Consider the following 24,405-nt stretch of genomic DNA (forward strand, 5'->3'; position numbering starts at 1 on the left):
TTAGAATGTACTACAGAATAAGAAACAGAATAAGCAACTAAAATGCTACAAGAATAAGCTTTTATTTAGGCATAAAAGTAAAGTTCTATCCTTTGTACTGACCGTGGGTATGTGTCGGCCTGTAAAATCTGATGTTTATACCAAAAGTGTTCCACTTTGGCCATTTGATAAGGTGGCAACCCTACACACACATTAATGTGGTGTCTTTGGAGATGATATGCTTAATGCATAAATACATAAATACATACATACGTACATACATACATAAATAAACAATTCAATCAATCAATCAATCAGCTTTATTTTAAGAAATATTTTCTCTTTCTGAAGGATGCAACATCTCAGGTTGCTACATGTCTCATCAGACACAGGTATTGTAAGAGTCTAAGCTGCATTCTATGTCTCTCATTTCTTCACAAATTTCCTTTAAGAGGGAAAAAAAATACTTAATATGCATAAATGAAAAATGTAAAGAAACACACTTACAGCTGTTTTGCCCCCAGTCAAAGCATAGCATAGCATTACAGACAAAATCCCTACCAAGCAAAGTCTCTAATCTCTGTAGCCCTACACAGGATTTTTAGCTTACGTATCTTAGTGTAAAAACAACATACTCAATCCGATTTGCATTTATCTTCTTGCTGCTAATTTACTTGTCGCATGTAAATCAGGTACTGACAATAGTAAGAGAAAAACAGAACCATTTGAATTTCATGGTTCACAACTTTCTATCTCTCATAGGCCATTCTGTGCTTTCAGTGCCTTTATTTCTTCTTACTGTATTACTGAGGTATAATAAAAATATGTAGATATGTCGGGTTTAACTTTGCCCAATATTGCATTATTACATAGAATCCTTAAAGCCATATATCATATTCCATAACATCCCAGCTGAACAGTAGAGGCAGAATAAATCTAGTACATGAGTAAAAAACTACAGTCCTTTATTAATTACCTCACTGTGAGATGCACAGCATGTACAACAATTGCAAATTATTTTCACCCTAAAAGCTTCCTCTGTGCCAGCATTCTACTCTAGTCAAGAGCTACATTAAATTCACTGTCACATGAGTGCTCTAATTATTGTGCAGTCTCTCCATATGCATGCATACACAGACATACACAAACGCATACATATATGTATCTATAAATATATTTAATGTTTTTCTTATTAATGGGTATTTTTAGGCACATTGTAATATATGTTTATAGTTATGCATGGTTAACCTGGTAAGCCCACTGGACATAACTGTCCCTTTTCAGGGGTAACAAGAGCACTGTCTGGTTAAGTGATTGGTACAAAGTCACACACTAGGCAAACAGAAGTGGAATAATACATCAAACGGTGTGACCTTGACTACAGGAAACAACTCTTTACTCTGTGTTGTCAGACAATATACATTACACATACAGTGATAAATATCCAATAATATAAAGACTTACTAAATAATTTCATAGATATAGCAATAGAATAGCTTATAAATAATAAATAACAGGTCTGTCACTGTTTTTTTTTTCCATTGCTTGAGTTTTCTATCATGTCAGCAACAACAATAGTGACATCTGGTGGATATTTTATAGTATAACTTTAACAATTTAACACACCTTGCTGAGATGGTAAAATAACATCCCAATACTATTTGCTATGTATTCAGTTGATGTCGTTTTGAATAAACAGTAATAGCAACATCTGATCAATAAGTAATAAATAAAATCAAATAAAAAATAAGTGTCCCTTTGGCAACAGACTAAAACTTTAAACTTGGGCTGAAAAATGCACTTGCATTTACTATCCACTACTTTCTTTCTAATCCAGTAACAGTCTATCCTAATGTATTATATTCATATTTAAAAATTGTAGCCACTCCAATAAAAACATGAAAACAGAGACAGCAGAAGAATATGCCTTAATATGCTTGCATAATGTATTATTTTTTCTTTGGAATAAATGTCACTTAAATACTCAGTGATATGAAAGTTCCAAAGTTAGGTGATTTTTCCAACATAACATGATCTACATAAGTTCATAGGCTGTTACTAAGTTAACAACCCCTAGGGCCCTTACAAGCCTAGCCAGCCATCCTAAACCATTTGAGAACTGAGTATCATGGGTGCCTGAGTGCCTCTATGGGGGGCATGTCAGTAGGGAGGTAACAAAGGATTTGAGGGGGGTGTTAGTTAGGATAATATTTTTCTTATTGACATCCTCTTTCCATGTGGGACATGCGGGACAGACTAGGGGTGAATTTATGATTTCCCATGCATTTGTCAAGGTTTCAGTTAAAAAGGGTCAAGGATGAACTCTGTTTTATATGGATAGGGAGGCTGTTCCATTGTGCGAGGATCTTTTGGGACACATATCTGTCTCTCCATTCTGTTCATGTCACAAGCAAAGTTCAGATCTCTGGATCTAGTGTTGCTGGTGCTGTTTGTTTTGCACATGTACAACAGATCCATCAGAACTGGGTCTGAGGAAGTCCTGTAAGTCAGGCAAAGCTCCCCTCTCAGCAGCTTGTAGGAGATTGAATAAGAGACAGAGCCTTTAGGCAATCAGAGTAGGACAGGGTATTCATCTCTTGAATTCACCTTTGTGGGCATTCCGACTGTTGCAAATGTCGGTTAGGGATCACCTTTATTTGCCTGACAGTTCATTTGCCCAACAGAATTTTCAGGCAGCCCAATTGCCTGACAGTTCATTTGCCCGACAGTTCATTTGCCTGACAATTAGAAAAAGGCAAATAAAAGGTATATGTTCTTTTCCCCACAGTAGTGCGATCCTGGGGTTAGAATATATAGTCGGGAGGGGTAATTTGGTTTTATATTGCCCAATTTGGTGTTTTATTGTTCACTAAAACCAAAGTAGGTGGGGGGCTTCACCCCCCCCACACTCCCCTAACTATATATTCTAACTCCAGGATTGCACTACTGTGGGGAAAAGTACATATACCTTTTATTTGCCTTTTTCTAATTGTCGGGCAAATGAACCTTGCATTGAGCAGCATATTGCCATCTCTGAGGATGATGAACTGGCACCTCAACTGAGTGTCATGTTTAATCATAGCCTCACCTCAGGCTTCATGCCCACTGAGTGGCACACAGCTACAGTTATCCCACTCCACAAGGGGGGATCCACCTTGGAACCCAGGAACTACTGTCCCATCAGTCTGATGAGCCTGATCTGCAAAGGCATGGAACGCATTATCACGGAACTTATAAACAAAGACACTGGCAACTTTCAAACACTGGACCCCACCCAGTTTGGGTTTGTGAAGGGCCGATCTTGTCTCCTGAACCTGATTGACTTCTTTGAATCAGTCTCCAGAGCTGTGGACGAGGGTAAGGCAGTCCATACAGCCTATCTGGACCTCACCAATGCGTTCAACACCATCTCCCACTCTGGAATCATAGATAAACTTACTAAGCTGGGCATAAATCTCTACACCACTCAATGGGTTGCCAACTGGCTTACTGACAAAACCCAGACTGTAAAAGCAGCCGACTCCAAATCCAGCTCCAGACAAGCGACAAGTGGAGTACCTCAGAGTTCAGTCCTGGGACTGCTCTTGTTTGGCATCTACTTCTCTGAAGTACAGGTCAACACTAAGGGACTCTGGCTAACAAAGTTTGCAGATGACTGCAAACTGGGAGCCATTATTGAATCCCCAAATTATGTGGATATTCTACAAAAGGGCCTTACAGAAACAGATGCTTGGTGTCAGAGCCATGGGCTCAAGCGTAATGCCAAGAAATGTATAGTTATCTCCTTTGGGAAAAACCATGTACCCATGAATTACCACATAGGTGGCAGTACACTAAACACCAAAAGTGTGATGACAGACTTAGGACAGTGGTCTCACCTTCAATAACCACATTGCCACAACAGTCAGGAAATCCTTCTATGTGGCACACCTCATCACTAAGGGCTTTTCATCCAGACAAAAGGAAGTCATTGTCCCACTGTACACATCCCTCATTAGACCCATTATAGAGTACAACGCCCCATTTGGTATGTACCTCACAAGACATCTACAACAGCTGGAAAGGCTGCAGAAATACCTCACTAAAAGAATCACAGGCCTAAAGCAGATGCCCTATGCTGACCATCTAAAAAAACTATACTCTGTGGCATATCGTCTACTCAGAGACAATCTTTGCTTAACATACAAGATCATGTCAAACCCTGAGCTGTTGGACATGCTCCACTTAAAGAAATCCCAATCCCTCAGAGCCACACATTCCAGGGATTTAAACCTTGTCATCACAATGAACAAAACATGCTGGAGGGATAGGTTCTTGAACCAGAGACTCCCCATACTCTGAAATAGACTGCCCATACATGTCAAGCAGAGTGCCTCCTTGGCCCTCTTCAAAAGGAACCTTGATGATTGGATGGGAGATGGGAAATTCACCCTGGGGATCACGTTCAGTCACCCTGCTAGACAGGGGTCCAGGGAAGTAAATATTGTGGGAAGAAATATCCAGGGAATTGTTATGGCTAGGCTTGTATAGGCCTAGGGCCTACATATGTTACAATAAGACGTTCCTGCTGTATAAAAAGTACTAGGCTTATGAGCATCTGAGCTTGCTATAATCAAGGTAGTTAGTGGGGTGGAAAGAAAGGTAGAGGTTGGATGGGGTGGGTGATATTAGAGTGGGAGTTGCAAGGGCATAGCCAGCATGTTTTTAGGTGCGCTTTTAGTAAAGTTTTGAAGTGGGTGCATGATGGTACGGAGGTAATTGTGGGTGGTAGGGAGTTCCATAATTTGGCTATGGCGCAAGAGAATAGTGCTTCACCAGCAGAGTTATTGGCTTTAATGATCTGCAAGTGATTTTTGTTGCTGGATCTTAGTGGTCTGGTGGTGCGATAGGGTTGGAGTAGATTCTGGAGGGATGGGACATTTAGTGGATGGTTTACTAGTTTGTGGGTGAGTGATAGTTGATACCATTGAAGGAGGTGAGGGAGTTCAAGCCAGCCCAGTTCAGCAAGTGAGAGACAGTGGTGACTATGGTAGGATGCCCTTGTGGCGAATTTGGCGATTTTGTTGTAGCAGGTCTCTAGCTTGTTTAGATCGCATTGCTTAAGTTGGTATATATTGGAGAGGCATAAAGTAGGGTGGAGATAAGGTGGGAATTTGCTACTGAAATCTTTGCTGCTTTGGTGAGAAGTTGCTTATTTCTGTATAATGCTCCTAGTTTTTTGTGGACTTTTTTATGGTCATGGATATGTGAATGTCAAATTTTAGTTTATTGTCTATTTCCACTCCTAACAATTTGGTGTGTTCAGTTGGGTATATAGTGGTGTTGTCTTTTGCTGTGATGTTAAAGTGAGAGTTGTTTTGAGTATGTTTGGTGGGTTGGAAGATGAGTAGTTTAGTTTTGTTTGGGTTGAGTATTCATTGGGCATCGGATAACCAAGTTTCAACAGAGGAAAAGGCTTCCTGTGTGACTTTTTGCAGTTTGGGTAGGGACTGGGCTGAGCAGATGATGGTTGAGTCATCTGCATATTGTATGAGTGTGCCATGTTTGGTGGCAGAGGCTAGATTATTGGTGAAAACAGAGAAGAGTAGGGGTCCAAGAATGGATCCTTGGGGAACCCCTATGGAGACAGGTAGTTGGGGAGATATGTCATTCTGCCATACAATGGATTGTTGGCAGTCAGACAGGTAACTCTGAAACCAGTTGGTGACTGATTGGTAGAAGGATAGGTTATTGAGGACAGAGATGAGTTGTTTGTGTGGGACCATGTCAAATGCTTTAGATAGGTCTAGGCAAGTAGCAGAGGAGAGATAGCCATTGTTTTTATGCTGAAGGATAGTGTTAGTAAAAGAGAGTAAGGTAGTGGTGGTGCTATGGAATGAAATGAAAAAAACTATGCTCCCTCCCCAAGTCCTCTTTGCACTACTTAGGAATCATGGGTGAAATCAAATGTAATTAAGGACATATTTTAAATATTACTGCAATTTAATAAATTTCACTGAGCTACATGTTTTACATCAACATGCATTTCTGAATAATAATAAGTTGTTGTATCTTTCGGGTTTTCCCGGTTAGGGGTCGCCACAGTGGAACTACGGTCTGCTAATGATTGGCAGCAGATTTTTACGTACCGAGTTGCCAGCCCTGACGTACAACCTTCAACGAAGGTACGCCCATTCACGCATGTCTCCACACAGAAGATGCTTTAGCTGAGAATCGAACAGGACGTCTTACTGGGAGGCGACAATGCTACCGCAGCACCACTACCGCTTTTGAATAATAAGAAGTATGAAACTATAATGTATAGTAGTTTGGATTATCTGCAACCTACTGTGATTTACCTACAAAACAAACATTTTATGAGGGATGGGGCAAAAATATGAGGCAAAACCAAGGCCATTTTCGAAAATCAAGAAAAGCTGAGGGTTATGGTGCAGTCGTCCATGGACTGCAGTTGTTGGTATTGCTATATCTGGTTGCCTGTCATGTTAAAAAAAAAAAAAACTCACCTCGTTATTGCAGCCATCATCAGCACTCTGCTATACTGTGCAGAAGATTGCCAGAGATCAGAATATTCATTTATTTAGTTTAAAGAAAGTAAATATAAAACTAACTAAATAAAGTAGTAGCAACTGCTTATGCTGCGCATGCACAAATGGTAGACACACAAAGGATGTGATTGTTATCTTTGGCACAAAAGCTAACCAAAATGCTTTTAATTATTTCATTGGCTGGTCATGGGACTCTGTGGAGCTGTGGGTCCTGGGTGACCAACCGTTTCACCTCCTGTTATGATCCACCAATGGGTTAGTTACAGGAAATGATTTTTACTTTTGAATTTGTGTATTAATACAGAGATCTTAACCTAGCCAAACATCAAGAACAACCTAAAAATAGCATGTTACACTTAAAATGCATTTTATCCAGAACATTTCCAGGAAAGATGAAAGGCAAACCAAGGCAGGTGGATGAAGACTGGTTAAACACAAGTCAAACAATCCAAGTTGAAGAATAACCAGTTAAGATAAAGTCAAGATATGAGATCTGAAGAAGCACCTGGATAGCTGTGAAACTGCTTGTCTTTTTCTTGGATGTTTTTAACATTCTTTATACTGTTTTATTCAGCATTTTTCTGCTGTTTTATTAAACTTTGGAACTGCTACTTCATTGGATTCAGCCGTGTTGAATGGTTATTCTTCTACAGTTCCTAGAAACCTGTTGCTGTTGTAATCTTCATAGAATAAGAAAGCAGCACATTAAAGAATGGTGTCTAACATGCGATACAGTATACTTACCTCCTACTACACTCAAACCCACATCACACATACCTACATATGTGGAAGTTCTCACCAGAAACATACCTAAACACCAGAGACTTTCCAAATACAAACACAAGCACACTACACATAATGCTTCCTTTGTAGAACAAAATACACATAACAGCTGTTATACCAGTGTCTCACCCATCCACCCCTTAAGGCAAAACCCAAACTCAAACATATTAGTCATAGGTGATTCTGTCGTGAGACACACAGATGTCCCTCTCATCAGGCTGGATAAGTAGAAGGTCACAGTCAGCTGTCCATCAGGTGCCAGGATCTGCCATATCACACATGCATTCAATCAAGTCTCTCAAAACCAGGTACTGTTATGACTCTGTAATAGTCCATGTTGGTGTGAATGACTTGAGACACACCTCTCTGAACTATATGAAGAGAGACATGAATTGAGATCTCGGACTATGTGTCTCAGGCAGGTATGTCCCTAGCCTTGAGGAGCATTTTACCTTCACCTAAGATTATACAAACAGAAAATGATTGACTTCAATAATTGGCTTAATTTCTGGTGTCATTCTAAGTGGATACAGTATCTGCCAGCTGGGATGACATGACTGACTGACCTCGATGCTTTGCCACAGATGGTCTTAATCTGTCATCCCTGGGATTTCAGCTACTGGCTAAGGCTCTTGCCACCCCCATAGTGCCATTTTTAGGCAGTGTCTTAAGAACAAAATTCCCAACATAAAAACTCCATCTAAAAACAAGTCTTAACATGGAGCTGCACTCACTGGAAGCAGTCCTCACCTTGGAAGACTTAGACACTTGTGCAGTCACGGAGACCTGTTCAAGGCTGTGGAGACCACCCCAACCATACCAGACTACACCTCCTTCCACACGTTTTAGACCACAAACTGAAGGTGTGAAAACTAAAGGAGGTGGTGTATCAATATTCATTAAAGATAAACACACCTCCAGATTGGTTAAACAATATGATTCCCTGGAGATACTTCAGGTGCAATTAACTGTTGATAGGACACCTATTCAAGTCATTACCAGCTACAGGATTCCCTCCATGAATCAGGATACCCATTCTGCCTATTTAGATCTACTTGAATCTATCTAGATACACCTGAACACCCAGGTTTTGGGTGACTTTAACTACCCATCCATTGACTGGGTAAATTACTTGCACTCTAACTCACTTGCCCAAAGGTTCCTCGACTTTAACTCTAATGCACTGGATCAGCTAGTTGACACCCTTACAAGGGGTGGCAACATTCTGGATCTGGTGCTTACCAGTATGGAGGACCACTGTAACACCCCCTACTGTGAGGTCTTCTCTAGTGAGATATGACCACAAATCAGTCTCATTCGAAGTAACTATCACACCCGTCACCTTCCCCCTTCAGCAGCAACTAAAAGAAAAAACTTCTCCAAAGCAGATTATAACCTCTTACAGAATGGTATAAATAGCTTTACTGTACCTCTCCCCTCAAATGAAACTGGCAACTACACAGAGTTCTACACCAGTGCTTTATACAAACACCTGTATAACTGCATTGACTCGGCCATACCCAATAGGATCAAAACAAGCTCCTCAAAGAAGAGCAAACCTGCCTGGTGAACAACTGCCATTAACAGGCTTACAATAAGAGGAAGAAATTGCTGTCTAAGAGAAAGAGGAAGCGAGCCATAAACTGGAAACACTCCCTCCTCAGCTTAAACAAGCAAATAAAACTTCTTCTGAAGTCCTCCAAAGCAAACTATGAATACAAATGAGTTTCTTCAATTAAGGACAACCACAAGGCATTCTTTAGTTACATCCATAACCTAAAATGAAAGGCCCAGATTTGTGCTAAACTAGTAGTTAATAATACCACATATACTGAGCCTGTGGACATAGCTAACCTGTTAGCCGACAGGTTCTGTGAAAACTTCACTCACCTGTCCCAGCCACAAGTAGCCAATGACATTCCTACCACCTGTTCTCTACCTTGTATCTCTAAAGAGAAGGTCATAAATGTCCTCTCTAAGGCCAAAAACACAGCATCTATGGGACCTGATAACATCCCAGGTTGCATCTTACACGGGCTCAGACAAGAATAAACAGCACCACTATGTACTCTTTTCAATCATATTCTAAGCTGTGGCTATGTCCCAGCTGATTAGAAAATGGCTACTGTTATCTCCTTGACAAATGTGGTGCTTCCACTGACCCTGGGAACTATAGACCTATTAGCCTGACTAGCCTTATCTGCAAGGCCATGGAGCGAATCATCATGGACCTTATCAACAAAGATATAGGTAATCTCCAAACACTTGACCCTACTCAGTTTGGATTTGTCAAAGGGAGATCATGTCTGTAAACATGGTGGACTTCTTTGAGACACTCACCAAGGCACTGTATGAGGGGAAATCTGTACACACAGCCTACCTAGACTTAGCCAAGACTTTTGACACTATCCTCCACTCAGGCTTCATTGACAAACACACCCAGCTAGGTATCAACCCTTACATCATTAGATGGTTCACTAACTGGCTCACTGATAGAACCCATGTAGTCAAAATAGGGGAATCCATCTCCAACAGCAGACCTGTAACCAGTGGTGTTCTACAGGAATCAGTCCTGGGACCTCTAGTGTTTGGAATCTATTTCTCTGAAGTACAAGCTAAAACTAAAGGTTTGTGGCTGACAAAGTTTGCTGATGACTGCAAACTGGGAGTGCTCATAGAATCTCCAAATGATGTCAACATCCTACAAGAGGGTCTTACACAAACAAATGATTGGTTCCAAAGTCATGGCCTTAAACTCAATGCAAAAAATGTATTATCATCCCTTTCAGTAAGTGCAATGTTCTTGCTAATTACCACATCAATAACAACACCCTAAGTACACACTCAGTGGTGAGAGACCTGGGCACACAGGTTGACAGTAACCTTACCTTTGATCACAATGTCTCCACAGTGGTAAGACAGGCATTCTGTATTGCTCATCTCATAAGTAAGGGTATTGCATCCAGAAAAAAAGAAGTTATAACCGTTACTTTTCCCTCATCAGGCCAATAATTGATTACAACGCCCCTTTTGGTATGTACCCTTCCAAGCACATGCAGCAAATGGAGAGACAGCAAAGGTTCCTCACAAGGAAAATTCAAGGTCTTGAGCATTTGTCCAATGTGGATCATCTGAAATCACTGTCACCTTATTGCGTTTCATACAGACTACTCAGAGGCAATCTCTGCCTTGCATATAAGGCAATCTATGACCCTGCTTTATTGGAAACGCTGCATATCCGCAAGTCAAATAGGTTACTCACTCTAAAGATCTTAACCTGGTATGTGACATTAATAGAACCTGCTGGAGGGACAGATTTGTCTCCCAGAGGTCAACACACCTTTGGAATGGACTCCCACTTCATGTCAAACAGAGCACCTCATTGGCCCTCTTCAAATGCAATCTGGACAACTGGATGGGTAACTATTATTTCAACCCTGGGGTTCTACCTGTGTCTCTCTTGGACAGGGGCAATTCATGCTGATCATTGAAATAAGGGTAGAACTTGGTTAGGCTTGTAAGGGCCCTAAGGTCATTAGCCTAGTAGCTTCCTATGATCCTATGATCCTAAGTCCCACCTTTGGCTAACCCATTGCCCCACCCATTTCAGCAAGTAAATGTGCATTGCTTTTCTTTCACAGTTTATAGTCATTCTAACAATAGTCTTGATGAAACAATCTTCTTCTTCTTCTTTCAGCTGCTCCCATTAGAGGTCGCCACAGCAGATCAACTGTCTCCATTTCTTCCTGTCCTCTGCATCTTGCTATGTCACACCAACCACCTGCATGTCCTCTCTCACCACATCCATAAACCTTATCTTAGGCCTTCCTCTTTTCCTGTTACCTGGCAGCTTCATCCTTAGCATCTTTTTCCCAATATACTCTGCATCCCTCCTCAGAACATGTCCAAACCAACGTAATCTTGCCTCTCTGACTTTATCTCCAAATCTTCCAACCTGGGCTGACCCTCTAATATACTTATTTCTAATCCTGTCTATCCTCATCACACCCAGTGCAAATCCTAACATCTTCAACTCTGCCACGTCAAGCTCTGACTCCTGCCTTTTTGTCAATGTCACTGTCTCCAACCCATATAGCATAGCTGGTCTCACTACCCTCTTGTAGACCTTCCCTTTCACTCTTACTGGTACTCGTCTGTCACAAATCACTCCTGACACTCTTCTCCACCCACTCCATCCTGCCTGTACTCTCTTCTTCACCTCTCTTCCACACTCACCATTACTCTGAACTGTTGATCCCAAGTACTTAAACTCATCCACCTTCGCCACCTCTACTCCTTGCATCCTCACCATTCCTCTATCCTCCCTCTCATTTACACACCTATATTCTGTCTTAGTCCTGCTGACCTTCATTCCTCTTCTCTCCAGAGCATATCTCCGCCTCTCCAGGGTCTCCTCCACCTGTTCCCTACTCTCACTACAGATCACAATGTCATCTGCAAACATCATAGTCCACGGGGTCTCCTGTCTGATCTCGTCTGTCAACCTGTCCATCACCATTGCAAATAAGAAATGACACAATAAATGTGTTAAATGCAACAAGTGAACATATACATATATAAAAATTCTCAACATGTTTAAAGGCAATATTCCTCATTGTTCTTCAACTGGCATGTATGTTGAAACTATACATACATGTATACAAATATTTCAGACATGGGCATTAAAGCTCTCCTAGTCTGCCAATATACTAAAATATTTGTTCCCATAATAAGTGTCCAGGCTGTTCTTAAAAAATATCTAAACCACTGCTTGTCTTAATGTAATTTGGTAGTTTGTTCCACGCATCAGTTACTCTGTCAGAGAACCAGTTAATACACTTCTCATTCCTACCAAATCTTTTTTAATTTTTCCAAGTCTTTTGGGTTTCTAATACCATGATGGGAATGGACCCCATTCCTAAGTGAAAGTAAGATTAAAATTCATGAAATTAGTATTGTTTCAATCTTTGATGTCAGCCAGAAATGCTCTTTGCAGTACCTGCAATGTGCCCAATAATGACTCCTTCTGCAATTTGTATGGAGTTACATGTACTGGCAACATGTCTAAGTATGATTGTAGGTTCTTTTTTATTGTCTGGGTATCTTTCTTCCACATTGCTCTTATTTCTGCCTGCACATCCTGATATTTTATGACTTTACCTCCATTTGGACTTCTGTATAGGTTGTCTGATGATTCTCTACTACTTTTTGGATTGGATGACTTGGAAGCGTGGCTTATTACATCAATAGTATTTATACAGCTAGTTAACTGTCATGGGTTTTGGTTCTGATGATGTCTATTTGTAACAGATGAAAGTGCTTAACCTTAATTTGATGTGTTTCTATTAAAGTTCCCGAGTCAGTGTGTCATATCATCTGGATTTTTTCTTTCTTTCTGTACTACTTTTTGATAATTCCAAACATTCCCAGAGATAGTTGTCTCTAAATGCCCAATATACCTGAATAAGATCTTCTCTTAAATATCTATAGGAGATACTGTACAAGTTCAAATATTTTAGTATTTTATAATAACTTACATTTTCACATCCATGGATGCCCTTTGGTATATTTCCACTGTACACTTTCCAATTCACTAATTCTTGTATTCCTATAAGGTTTTCATATTGTTATTCCATACTCAAGTTTGGGTCTAATGTAATTAACAAACAATGACTTCATAATTTCTGATTTCCCGGACTTTTTAAATATTTTTATACAACCTATAGTTCCATAGCTATCATTAGTCAATTAGTTGATATGATTACAAAAACTCAAAGCTGGAACTACCCATATACCAGGGTCCTTAAATTAATCTACAGTTTCAGTCACTATGTGTTGTATTAAATATTCACTTTTCAGTTTATGTTTCCTAAATATAATATGCTTAGTTTTTGATGTATTTATCAGCATATTTTATTTATTTATTACATTTGTTAACTGGGTTATGTCCGACTGGGCCAAAAGACCATTTTCAGAGGAAGCCCGGGGAGAAAAGCTCCACAAGCAGTAACATAAATTAATTATAATTAATAAATACAGAAGACAGTATAGAATACAAACAATAGTACATGTATACAGGGTCTGTAAACTTAAACAGAAATATTAATTACAAAGACTACTGCTAGGTTAGAAATACTAAGTACAAAGTGTGCACAAAATAAAAAATAAAATAAAATCAGAGACAGTATGTATATATTAACAGTGATGTAAAGTATGGAGTTATTAGCTATGCACAGAATGTCTGAAATCAAAAATAAAAATAAAAAAAAATAATAAATTCTGTCATACAAATTAAAACAGAGTGCAAGCTGATATGGGTCAGCAGAGTTAGAGCAAAGTTGAAGGGAGTATAGTTGGAGGTAAAGTAGGCTAAGGTATTGGCGGTAGTAGAATTAGTGAATGACAGGAGCAAAACCAATGTTTAGCTAGGTAATTTTGTAGGAGTAGTTTGAACCTATAGTGATGAGGATTTTGTGTGATGGACTGTGGAAGAGAGTTCCACAATTTGGCTATTTTGTGGGAGTAAAGGGAGTCACCATGGTAGTTGTGGAAGCAGGATGTCTTTAGCATTAGTTTGTTGGAGGATCTGAGGGACCAGGAAATGGTACTAGATTGAACAAGCTTAGAGAGGGCGGGGCAGTTACTGGGTTGGTATATTATTTTGTGGGCCATGGTCATTTGGTTGTGTGATAAAAGATTAGGGAGTTTTAACCAGTTGAGCTGGGAGAGGGCAGTGCAGTGATGAGTCTTGTAAGGCCGATTAGTAGCAAACTTGGTGATTTTGTTGTAGCAGGATTCAAGATTATTGAGCTATTATTGAGTTATTGATTAAGGATATTATTCTTCTGCGCTGAAATGTTCAATTTAATCAAGTTCTTTTGCATACATGCCATATCTGTAACACACATAATCAGTTTACCCAATTTCAAGTCATCTGCACAGACTGCAGAACACCTCAGATAAACAAGATAGGTCTGCAAGATAAAATCTAATCAAGTATAGTCCTAGGACAGAGCCCTGTGGGCACCATGACTGCAACCAAAAATTTAACCTGCCCAGTTGTTGTATGTCATGTCCTATTTGTAAGCCATGCAGCTATCCATCTTAACAAGAATACATCAATACCTAGTTGTTCTAATTTATTGATCAGTGTTTTGTGCATCACCTTGTCAGATGCTGAAGTTAAATCTATAGAAATTACATCACAGCACAATTTTTCATTTGTGGCTATTATAATATTGTTATAGAACATCGAGTTACAGGTGGTAATCGATCTATTTTCAACATATGCATTCTGATATATGGTTTCAAGTTCCATCCCTTCCAGTTCTGACAATAACTTTTCCAATATTACCTTCTACATTATTTTTCCACAGCATGAAAGTAGACTTAAGGGTCTGTATGACTCTGGGTTTGTCCTACTCCCCTTTCCCTTAAAGACAAGTTTAATAAGTGCATGTCTCCAATCTTGAGGAATCTCCCATATTTATACAACCTAGTAAATAATAAATATAATGGTACTATACGTTCTTGCTGAAGTCATTATTACTAATTCCGTCTCCTCCCTGTGCTTTGTTTGGATCTAGTTTGCATAATTATTTTTCAATATAATCTGATTTCAGTATCTGATGTTACCTGGATGTCACTATTTTCTTAATATATCTATAATCTGTTGTGTCTAAAAATAAACTTTAGAATCTACATACAGTTTTTATCAATTTATATGTCATTGTTCCTTTCACATCTTATGTATTTATACAATAGTTTCCTACTATGATTAATATCTTTATATACATTTTCTTCAAATTTTTTCTTGATCTTGTCTCACACTATGCTTAATTTGTTTGTTCAGCTTGTTGATTTCAGTTTTCAAAGTTGTAGTTCAACCTCTTTTCCATTTCTTATATTTTTGTCTCTCACCTTAATCAGGTATCTTGTTCTTATGGAAGTATATCACCCTGGTGTTGTATGCCTAGATGTTGATGCTAAACATTTTTTTTATTTTTTTGCACTCAAACAATTTCTCTTTCAAAACTTTTCACATTCCTTCTGCAGTTTTTATTTCCACTGAATGCATCACTCCAATCAGTTTTACATAGTGACCATTTTGCTCCCATATCATTGTAATTAATCTTCTGCGCATTGGTTTAGATTTCAGTTTTGCTGAATTATCTAGCAACAAATTAACTTTTATAATCCTATGATCACTGCACATCAATGATGGTAAAACTCGACGTGAAAAGGCCCTTGTAGGCATTAACCTAGTACACACCTACGAATGTATGAATATGAATCTATGAATCTGTGATATAACAGTAATCTCTTTAGGAACACAAACAATGTCTAGTATGTTCCGTTCCCTGGTACTTCTTTTTTTTTTAGTCTGAAGCAATTGTTCCTGAACATATGTTTGTGAATACTTTCATTACTAATGTTGAATCGATATTCTTCCATTCTGTTTCTGGTAAATTTAAGTTCCCAGCCACTATTGTTCAACACTAGGTGGTCTAAAAGTCATACTGAGGAAATAAAGTCAGGAACAAGAATGAGAAATATTTGTGCACTGTTTTATAACAATGTGCACTTTACAATTTTCTTGAATCCAGTCATGCAATATTTATACCGAAGACAAAAAAGCATATGTAATTTTACCACAAAGAACAAAGTGAAAATGGAGGACAGATCCAAAATTTTACTTTTGCTAAGAAAAAAAGAAGCACCACGACTTTTTAGACTTTGTGTACTTATGCTGAGATACTGCAAATGAAATATTCCTTTGGATCAGTCTAATAAATAATTGCTTGCTAATAGTCATGTTTTACACCTCCCAGGATGACAGTTGCATCAAGCAAAAGAGTAAGGCATGATTTAAGTGCAAATAGGAAATCCAAGTGGTACAGTAAACAGTCTGGAACAGTGTACTTTAGAAATGTGCAGGCTTCCACAGTGACTCAGAAAACTAGATAAGCACTCATCAGAACTGTATTTCCTGACAGAGAACTTGATTTCCTGACTGTCAGAAAAAAAATCTGGACAGGTGATGACCATACACCTTAATGCCATGTTACACAACACTATTCAAAGGGAAACTCACTTTTACATCAATACTCAGAAGCAGTCTTCAGTTGAGAAGTGTTCTTTTAGTGACTTGGGGTCAGTGTGATGCAAGATTTGGTGAATTTCATGTCGAAAGCATGTACATCAACCAGATTTATCAAACTGGGGACTCACATGGCTAACTTTACAGGGGCAAGAGAAAGACATAGTCATCTATCACATGAGCTTCCCTCACTTTTTAATATCTCCAAGTCTTTTAGGTTTCTAAGACCATGACAGGAATGGACCCCGTTCCTAGGTCAAAGTATGATTAAAATTCATGAGACTAGTATTGTTTCAGTCTTTGATGTTAATCAGAAGTGCTCTTTGCAGCACTCGCAATATGCCCAGAATTCACTCCCTCTGTGATTCATATGGGGTTACATGTATCTGTAACATAACTAAATACAACTATAAATTCTTTTTTTATGAGATCCAGTGCTCCTACTACTATTGGAACAGTCTGGGTATCCTTCTTCCACATTGTTATCATTACTGCCTGCAAATCCTGGTATTTTATGACTTTGTGTCTCTGTATGTAAGACACTGTAATCACTGGGTTTAGCAATTTCAATGATCAATGCTACTTTTGTCTTCTTTTCATGAACTACCATATCTGTTTTTTTTTTTTGTATTTATTTTTTGAACTGTTGGTAATGGGTAATCCCATGTGATATAAACATCATAATTTTCTATAATGCTTTGTGGCTTGTGTTTCCAATGCTTCTCAGCTACTTCAATATTATAAATGTTTGCACAATCCCCAGTGTAACAGTCTTGTCACATTATTATGCCTTTCAGCATTCAGGCCTTCTGCCATTAGTATATCATACCCAGCAAAAAGACGTGCGACTGTTTCCAATTCTGTTTTACAAAATCTGAATTTGTCTGTTTCTCTGTCATGTTCAAAGGACTTTGTAAACCAGATGCATATCTAGTCCACTATCCTGGTCCTCCAATATTAACATTTCATCTTTCGACTCAAATTTACCTCTCCTTAACCATTCCTGTGTTAGATCTTGATCAACATGTTCCAGGAGTATTCTGTACTTGCAACTATATGCATGCATTTTCCACATTTCTTGCCTTCTCATCTGATTTTTCACCTTATATTCTTTCTTTTGTTTTTTGGCACATTCACTTGCTGCCTGATTTTTATCTATTTCTGGTTTGATTTCCTTTGCTGCTTGATGACAAAATTCTGCTAAACTAAGCAGGGAAGTCATCTTAGACTTGTTCTCTTCATGTTTTAAAACTTTCACTATGTTAAGATCTTGTGAGGTCAGCAGATATCTATGCAGATCTACTACTGCAGATCTATGCATGTAATGAATTCCGAGGAGGCCCATACCTCCTTCAGAAATGGCAATATATAATCTTGATATTTACTGATTTTTATAAATCATTTGATAAGCATGAAGCATTTTCTTGTTATCCTGTCCAGTTGATCCAATACATTTTGGGGTCAGTCAATCACCCCAAAATTGTAAGTTAGAACATAAAAAGCAAATTGGTTTATAGTGCAGGATTTGTTTCTAGATGTCAGAGCTGTTTTCAGTATAAATTTTAGTCTTCTGAAATACTCCTTACTAAGTTTTATTTGCATTTGTTCATGTTTTATGTTTGAGCTGTCATCAATTTCCAAATATTTATATACTCCTCTTGCTCATGTTCTTTTATATCACATTCCTGTCCCAGACAGATATTTTTTGGTACTGCAGCTTTCCTGCTTTAAAAGTCACTTTTGCACATTTATCAAGACCAAATAACATTCTTATATCATCTGAGAAGATTTTCCATTTCCTCATATGATGAACTATACAGTTTTAAACATCCACAAAAAGAAGATGAAAAATATTTTCTGGGAGCCAAACTGTAACCATGATCTAATCTGTTAAGTAGACACCTTAATGTGTTAAGGGCAAGACAAAATAGCAGCAGTGCCAAAGGGTCACCCTGGAATATTCATGTGATGCCCTGCACTGGCCCAGTAATTAAGGAGCCTCAATCCTCACCACTGGCAACAGTGAGGGACATACACAATGGGAGAATGACAAGTACATGCATAGTAATGTACAATTTCCCTTAAGAGCACACATATATCACAGTCAGTCTGGGGCTGGTTTCTGCCTCTTTCTCCAAATCCCCAGTAAGACTCCCCACTGGCACAGTATAGGGTTACAATCTCAACTGAGGGGTCAAGCCAAGACCTCCAGCACCCTCTCTGTCCAAACAGTGCTTCATGTCCTTGCCCAAGTAGCTGACACACACACACAGACACACACACACACACACACACACACACACACACACACACACACACACACACACACACACACACACACACACACACACACACTTTGAGATTTGACTTATATACAAACACACACACCTGGGGAAGGCTGGCACAGGTTTACTAGCTATGCTCCCTTCTGCCTAGACTATAAGGTAGTTATCACTGCCACCAACCCCTACTTATCAACCACTATAAGGCCCTTACAAAGGTGACCAATCCTACTGTGTAATGTTACTGTTATCCAAATGGTAGTTTTTGACCAAGCACCAGGCTATTAAGAGTGGCCTGTAAAGTGTCACCAAATACATATGCAAGTATTCTAACAGCTTAAATATGTCTCACAAATATCAGCCACAAAGATAGATTTAAATATATTTAATAATAAATAATAAAAGAACAAGACAATACTCAATCAACGTTGTTACTTCAGAGTTCAAAATCACAGTAAATATTTTAAAACAACATTGCAGGACAGTCTCAGATAAATACAGATAACATCTAAACTAATCTTTATTATATTCCCATCTATATCTAAGAGAGATACTATGCCCTATGTCTTACTTACAGACAACATGCAGGCAGAAGTGCTGATGATGGATGTTTCTAGGTCCAAGACAAGATACAAAATGCAAAGTCTCTTTCTGAGATAGTTCTTAAATTAATATCAAACATTACTGCTGGGTCAGCTTGGATGATATCACTCTTGTCACCTGCCTTCAGTTCCCAGGCTAACAGAAATTAACATCTCTGTGTTAGAAGTACATATCTCAGAAGTTTGCAGAACTTGGAAGTCGTAAAACAATAAAATGCTTTTACATTTGAATCCTAGTAATTATTTCTGTTTCAAGACAGTAGAAAAAACTTCTAGCTCTAGACATCCTGTCTCTTTGCTTCATTAACCTTCAGAGCACATCATAAAGCACTTAGTTTCAACTTATTTTCTTGATGTTTTGTAAGTTAATCTTCTGTGTTCCAGCAGGTTATGCTGTGGTTACATTCTTGAAGTTCAGTACATAACATACATTTCTGTATAAATCATATCAATATTCACAAATGACACAGTACAGTTCTGTATAAATCATATTAATATTCACAAATGACATAGAATTAGGTTCATATTTATATATATATTATTTACAAAATTACAGATAGCTGGGCTGGCAGTGTCACAATCTCCCTTTGAACTTTTTTATCCCTGAGATAATAATTTGTCCTTTATCATGGCTTACCCATAAAGTGTTTGCCAATGTTTCATGGTCAGTGTAATGTAATCGATCAATGTAGGGTGGATCTTATACATTTGTAAGCACTGTTTTATCCATGAATGTGAGATGCTGTCAAATACTTAGTCCCACTGTTCTGTGTTACATGTGCCATGTTATATTAAATGCAGCTTCATTTTGTTTTTAAAGACTAGATCTTATCCCCACCCATTCGATACTAACCTGGCTCACACTTCTTACAGCAATGTCTCTTTGTCTTGTCCCAGTATTCATCACCTGCACAGCTGTAGTTAAAGGTATTTCTCTTGTAAAGGCGCCTTTCTTGTAGCATATTCAATATTCTCCCAAATACCAGGTTTTCTGTGACCCAGCTTCTTGTGGTATTCTCTGTACTCCAGGCAGCTTGCAATGGCAACTGCAGAATTTCATGAGATGACTGCAAACCACTTCCTGGGTTCAACGTTAGAAACAGAGCCTACAAATAGGAAAGGAAAACAAGTTATTTTCATGTATCACTTGGCAATAGTTTTCACTTCTCACTTTCATCTAATATTATCTCTACAGTACATTGCTTTATAAGGCACAGTTTTGTCTCATCACTTGATGGTAAATAATTACATAGAGATTTACATCTCATATAGGGGTCCTCATTACTTAAGAGATGTTCAAGGTATCCCAGCTCATGAAAATCAGCTTACAGAAATGCCATCCATCCATCCATTTTCTAAACTGCTTAATCTGATAGTAGCAAACACAGCAGGGCAGACCACATTTCTCTAACCACAGCCTAGGTCCTTATCTCATCCCATGGAATTCCAAACAATGCCCTCTCTGGCACTCTGTTCTGGGACTCCTCTTGGCGGGCTGTGCATGATGTCCTTCCTAAGGCAAAAGCACAGAAGTCATTCATGCTAGAGGTACAAAGCACCTCAACTGACTCATTTCATCTCAGAGGACCAGTGTCTGTACTCCAAGGTCCTCCAGCATTACTGAGTGCCTTACAACAAGATCACAGATAGTGACCCCAAGATCTCTGACAAAGAACTTTATTTTCACTCTTTGTATCCGTAAACTTTCAGGTTCTACTCCAAGAATAGAGTCATTGGTAAGTACAGGGGAAACATGCTAATTTTTAAGTTATGAGCTTCATCCTTTGGTTCAATTCACACATTACTAACATAGTCCAGTACAATGTCTACAGCATCCATATATTATTCCTGTTGAGCTGTCATGTTGCATAGAATAAAAATTATATGTTTGGCTAAGCTAATGGGGTATTCTGATATTTCAAGACTTCCAGTGAATATTACTGGGTGACTGCTGGCATGTAGTATTACATGGTAACCAAACAGGGACATTCTCAAAGAATGAAAAACTAAAAAGTCTTACCAGTTACAAAACTACTCAAATGCAAAGTGAATCTTTTTACTGACAAAAAGCTGTTTTACTTCACAAAGTCCTCATTTTACCTTTCTGGTCAAGAAACCCAAATTTCTTCATTAATGATGAAATTTAACTTATAAGAGCCATTTTTACTTTACAAAACCATTTGGCTGGCCCTGCCTAGATAGAGATTTTCATAGGATTTCATGTGGCAACCAAATTAGATAAACAAATAGATGAATCCAGGTCACTACTTTTCTGTACTCTATGAGGCCTGAAGAGAAAGCCTTCCTTCCATTTATGGTGGGCCTGGTTGCTACATATCAGTCAGTGATCACTAGATGAACATTTTGAGCCAAAAATAGATATAATTCATTAAAGGGCATGGTTCTCCAGATGTTTACAAACTAAAAGTAATTCTGTTAAAGCCTCTGTAAAACGACTGTATGAATGGGCTAAAAACTGTTGTCACCTATGTCTCTAACGGATACAGGCAGCCTGTAAATGGTTCCCCTACTTGTAAATGTTTCTTCCCTCAAACCAATGCTTACATTTATCAAGGGTACCAGAGATTGTCAGACATTTGGGATGCATGGCTAGGCTTAAAAGAGCCCTTGTTGTCATTAGCCTAATAAACACCTATGAACCAATAAACTTAAAATGGCATAAAAGATGAACTAAACAGAGACAGAATTGTGATTGGGCTGAATGGTGCAGAAGCATCTCAAAAGTTAGAACTTCAAGTTAATCTAACTTTAGAAAAGGCAACTGAAATTACCAGGGAGAAAGAAATGGTTAAAAACCAGAATGCTAATTTAAACATGGCTACTGATCTGTGAGGTAAAATGCAAAGTTAATATTAAAGGTCAAACTAAGTGAATGGACAAGAACCAGAGTGAGACAAAGCATGGTAAATGCACGAGGTGTAACCAAGGTCAAACTACATGAATGCACAAGAACCAGAGTGAGACAAAGCATGGTAAATGCACAAGTTGTAACCAAGGTCAAACTACGTGAATGCACAAGAACCAGAGTGAGACAAAGGCTGGTAAATGCGCAGTTGAAGCTAATTACCGTATTAGTTACCGTATCGCAAAATCTGGTAAAAGTCATACCATAGCCGAGAATCTAATATCTCCCTGTATAACAGATGCTGTTCGATGTATGCTTGGAGAAGAACATGTGCGGAAAATGACCACCATCTCTCTTTCGAACAATACAATATCTCAAAGAATTGAAGATATGTCTGATGATGTTGAGATGCCAATAATAGGTAGAACTAAAAGCAGTAAAATTTTCGGTATTCAAGTTGATGAAAGCACAGATGTTGCCAATTGTGCTATTTTGCTTGTTATTGCAAGGTATTTGAAAGATAATGAAGTTGAAGAAAACCTTTTGCTTTGTCATCCTCTGTCACAACGCACAAGGGGTAAGGATATATTTAATGTTACTGATTGTTATTTCAAAGAAAAGGAGATTAATTGGTCTAATTGTTGTGGATTATGTACCGATGGTGCCAAGTCTATGTCAGGGATTTACTCTGGTCTTCGTGATCTTGTCATGAAGGTAGCTCCCAATATAAGTTGGAGCCACTGTTGCATCCACAGACAAAGTTTAGCATGTAAGAACCTCCCTGGTGAATTAAAACTTGTTTTGGATGAAGCTGTGAAAGTGGTGAATTTTATAAAGTTGAAGTCCACAAACTCAAGAATTTTTAAAGCTCTGTGTGAAGAGATGATGAGCCCTCATTCTACTCTGCTCCTTCATACAGAAGTAAGGTGGCTTTCTCGTGGTAAAGTACTTACTTGTTTGAACTTAGACATGAAGTCCAGGTGTTTTTTTGAAGACCATCCTTTCTTCCTTGCTTCCAAGTTACACGACTGTAATTGGCTTCAGGCACTTGCATATTTATCAGATATTTTCCAGATTATAAACAAATTAAATTTGACACTTCAGAATAGCTCAATAACGATCTTCAATGTCTCAGACAAAATTGAATCTATGATTAAAAAAATAGATTTTTGGAGGTCATGTCTTGAAAATGGCCAATCTGAGGTATTTGAAACTTTGCATAATTTCTTATCTGAAAACAAGCTTAATCTATCCTGGGAAATAAGGAAGAAAATAAATGAACACTTGAATGGGCTAAAATCGGACTTCCAGAAGCACTTCCCCAAACTTGAAGAAGAAATCTATTGGATTTCAAATCCTTTTGAAGAACAATATGTCCAGGCAGCTAAATTATCAGTCAAGGAGAAAGAGAAGTTGATTGAACTTTCAACTGATAGTACTTTAAATTCTGAATTCAAAGGACACTTTCTTATTAACTTTTGGGCAAACATCAGCAGAGAATAAGAACAGCTTTCTGACAAGGCCCTTTTGTTTCTTTTGCCATTTACAAGTACTGAACTAGCAAAGAGAGCTTTCTCTTCTTATGTCTTAATTAAAAACAAATATCGTAATAAGCTGAATGCAGTCCCAGATTTACGATTACCACCTTTCATCAGTTGGACCCAATTTCAAAAAACTATGTGCCTCACAACAAGCACAAGGCTCACACTAAATATGTGCAGGATAAAGTTGCTTAATAATTGTTTGTTTAATTTGAAATTTTATTAAGTTTGAAATGTTTAATTGTATGATAACTTTATAACTTATTTATATGTATCACTGATACATCTATATATATATGCACTGTTTGTTCACTTTACTCTTAAAGATTGTTTTTTATTATTACATTTTATTAGTTACATTTACAACACATACATTGGACATAAAAGCAACTATTGCAAATGCCAACAATATGAGGGGTACAATTTCAGGGAAATGGATTGCCAAGGGGTACGCAAGTCAAAAAAGGTTGGGAACCACTACCTTATAAGATCACGGATAGTGACCCCAAGATCTCTGACAAAGAACTTTATTTTCACTCTTTGTATCTGTAAACTTTCAGGTTCTACTCCAAGAATAGAGTCATTGGTAAGTACAGGGGAAACATGCTAATTTTTAAGTTACGAGCTTCACCCTTTGGTTCAATTCACACATTACTAACATAGTCCAGTACAATGTCTACAGCATCCATATATTATTCCTGTTG

At 38.3% G+C, this 24,405-nt stretch overlaps 2 protein-coding genes across 2 annotated transcripts in view; one reads left to right on the forward strand and one right to left on the reverse strand.

Moving 5' to 3' along the window:
• Positions 1-21,133, reverse strand: part of TNFRSF25 (TNF receptor superfamily member 25) — a 178,922-nt gene extending 157,789 nt beyond the window's left edge. Inside the window, exons 1-2 of the mRNA XM_044063581.1 lie at positions 21,104-21,133; positions 20,148-20,400 (exon numbers count right to left, since the gene is read on the reverse strand). Coding sequence (XP_043919516.1) covers positions 20,148-20,400; positions 21,104-21,133 — 283 coding nt within the window. The remainder of the gene's footprint in view (positions 1-20,147; positions 20,401-21,103) is intronic.
• Positions 21,134-22,325: 1,192 nt separating this feature from the next.
• Positions 22,326-23,663, forward strand: LOC122794994 (zinc finger BED domain-containing protein 5-like). Its single transcript, XM_044063582.1, has one exon. The coding sequence runs from the start codon at positions 22,326-22,328 to the stop codon at positions 23,661-23,663; it is 1,338 nt and encodes a 445-aa protein (XP_043919517.1).
• The last annotated feature ends 742 nt before the right edge of the window (positions 23,664-24,405 follow it).

Source organism: Protopterus annectens, chromosome 2.part1 (assembly GCF_019279795.1).
Source record: "Protopterus annectens isolate FY-2018-M chromosome 2.part1, PAN1.0, whole genome shotgun sequence".
In the NCBI taxonomy this organism is placed as follows: domain Eukaryota; kingdom Metazoa; phylum Chordata; order Ceratodontiformes; family Protopteridae; genus Protopterus; species Protopterus annectens.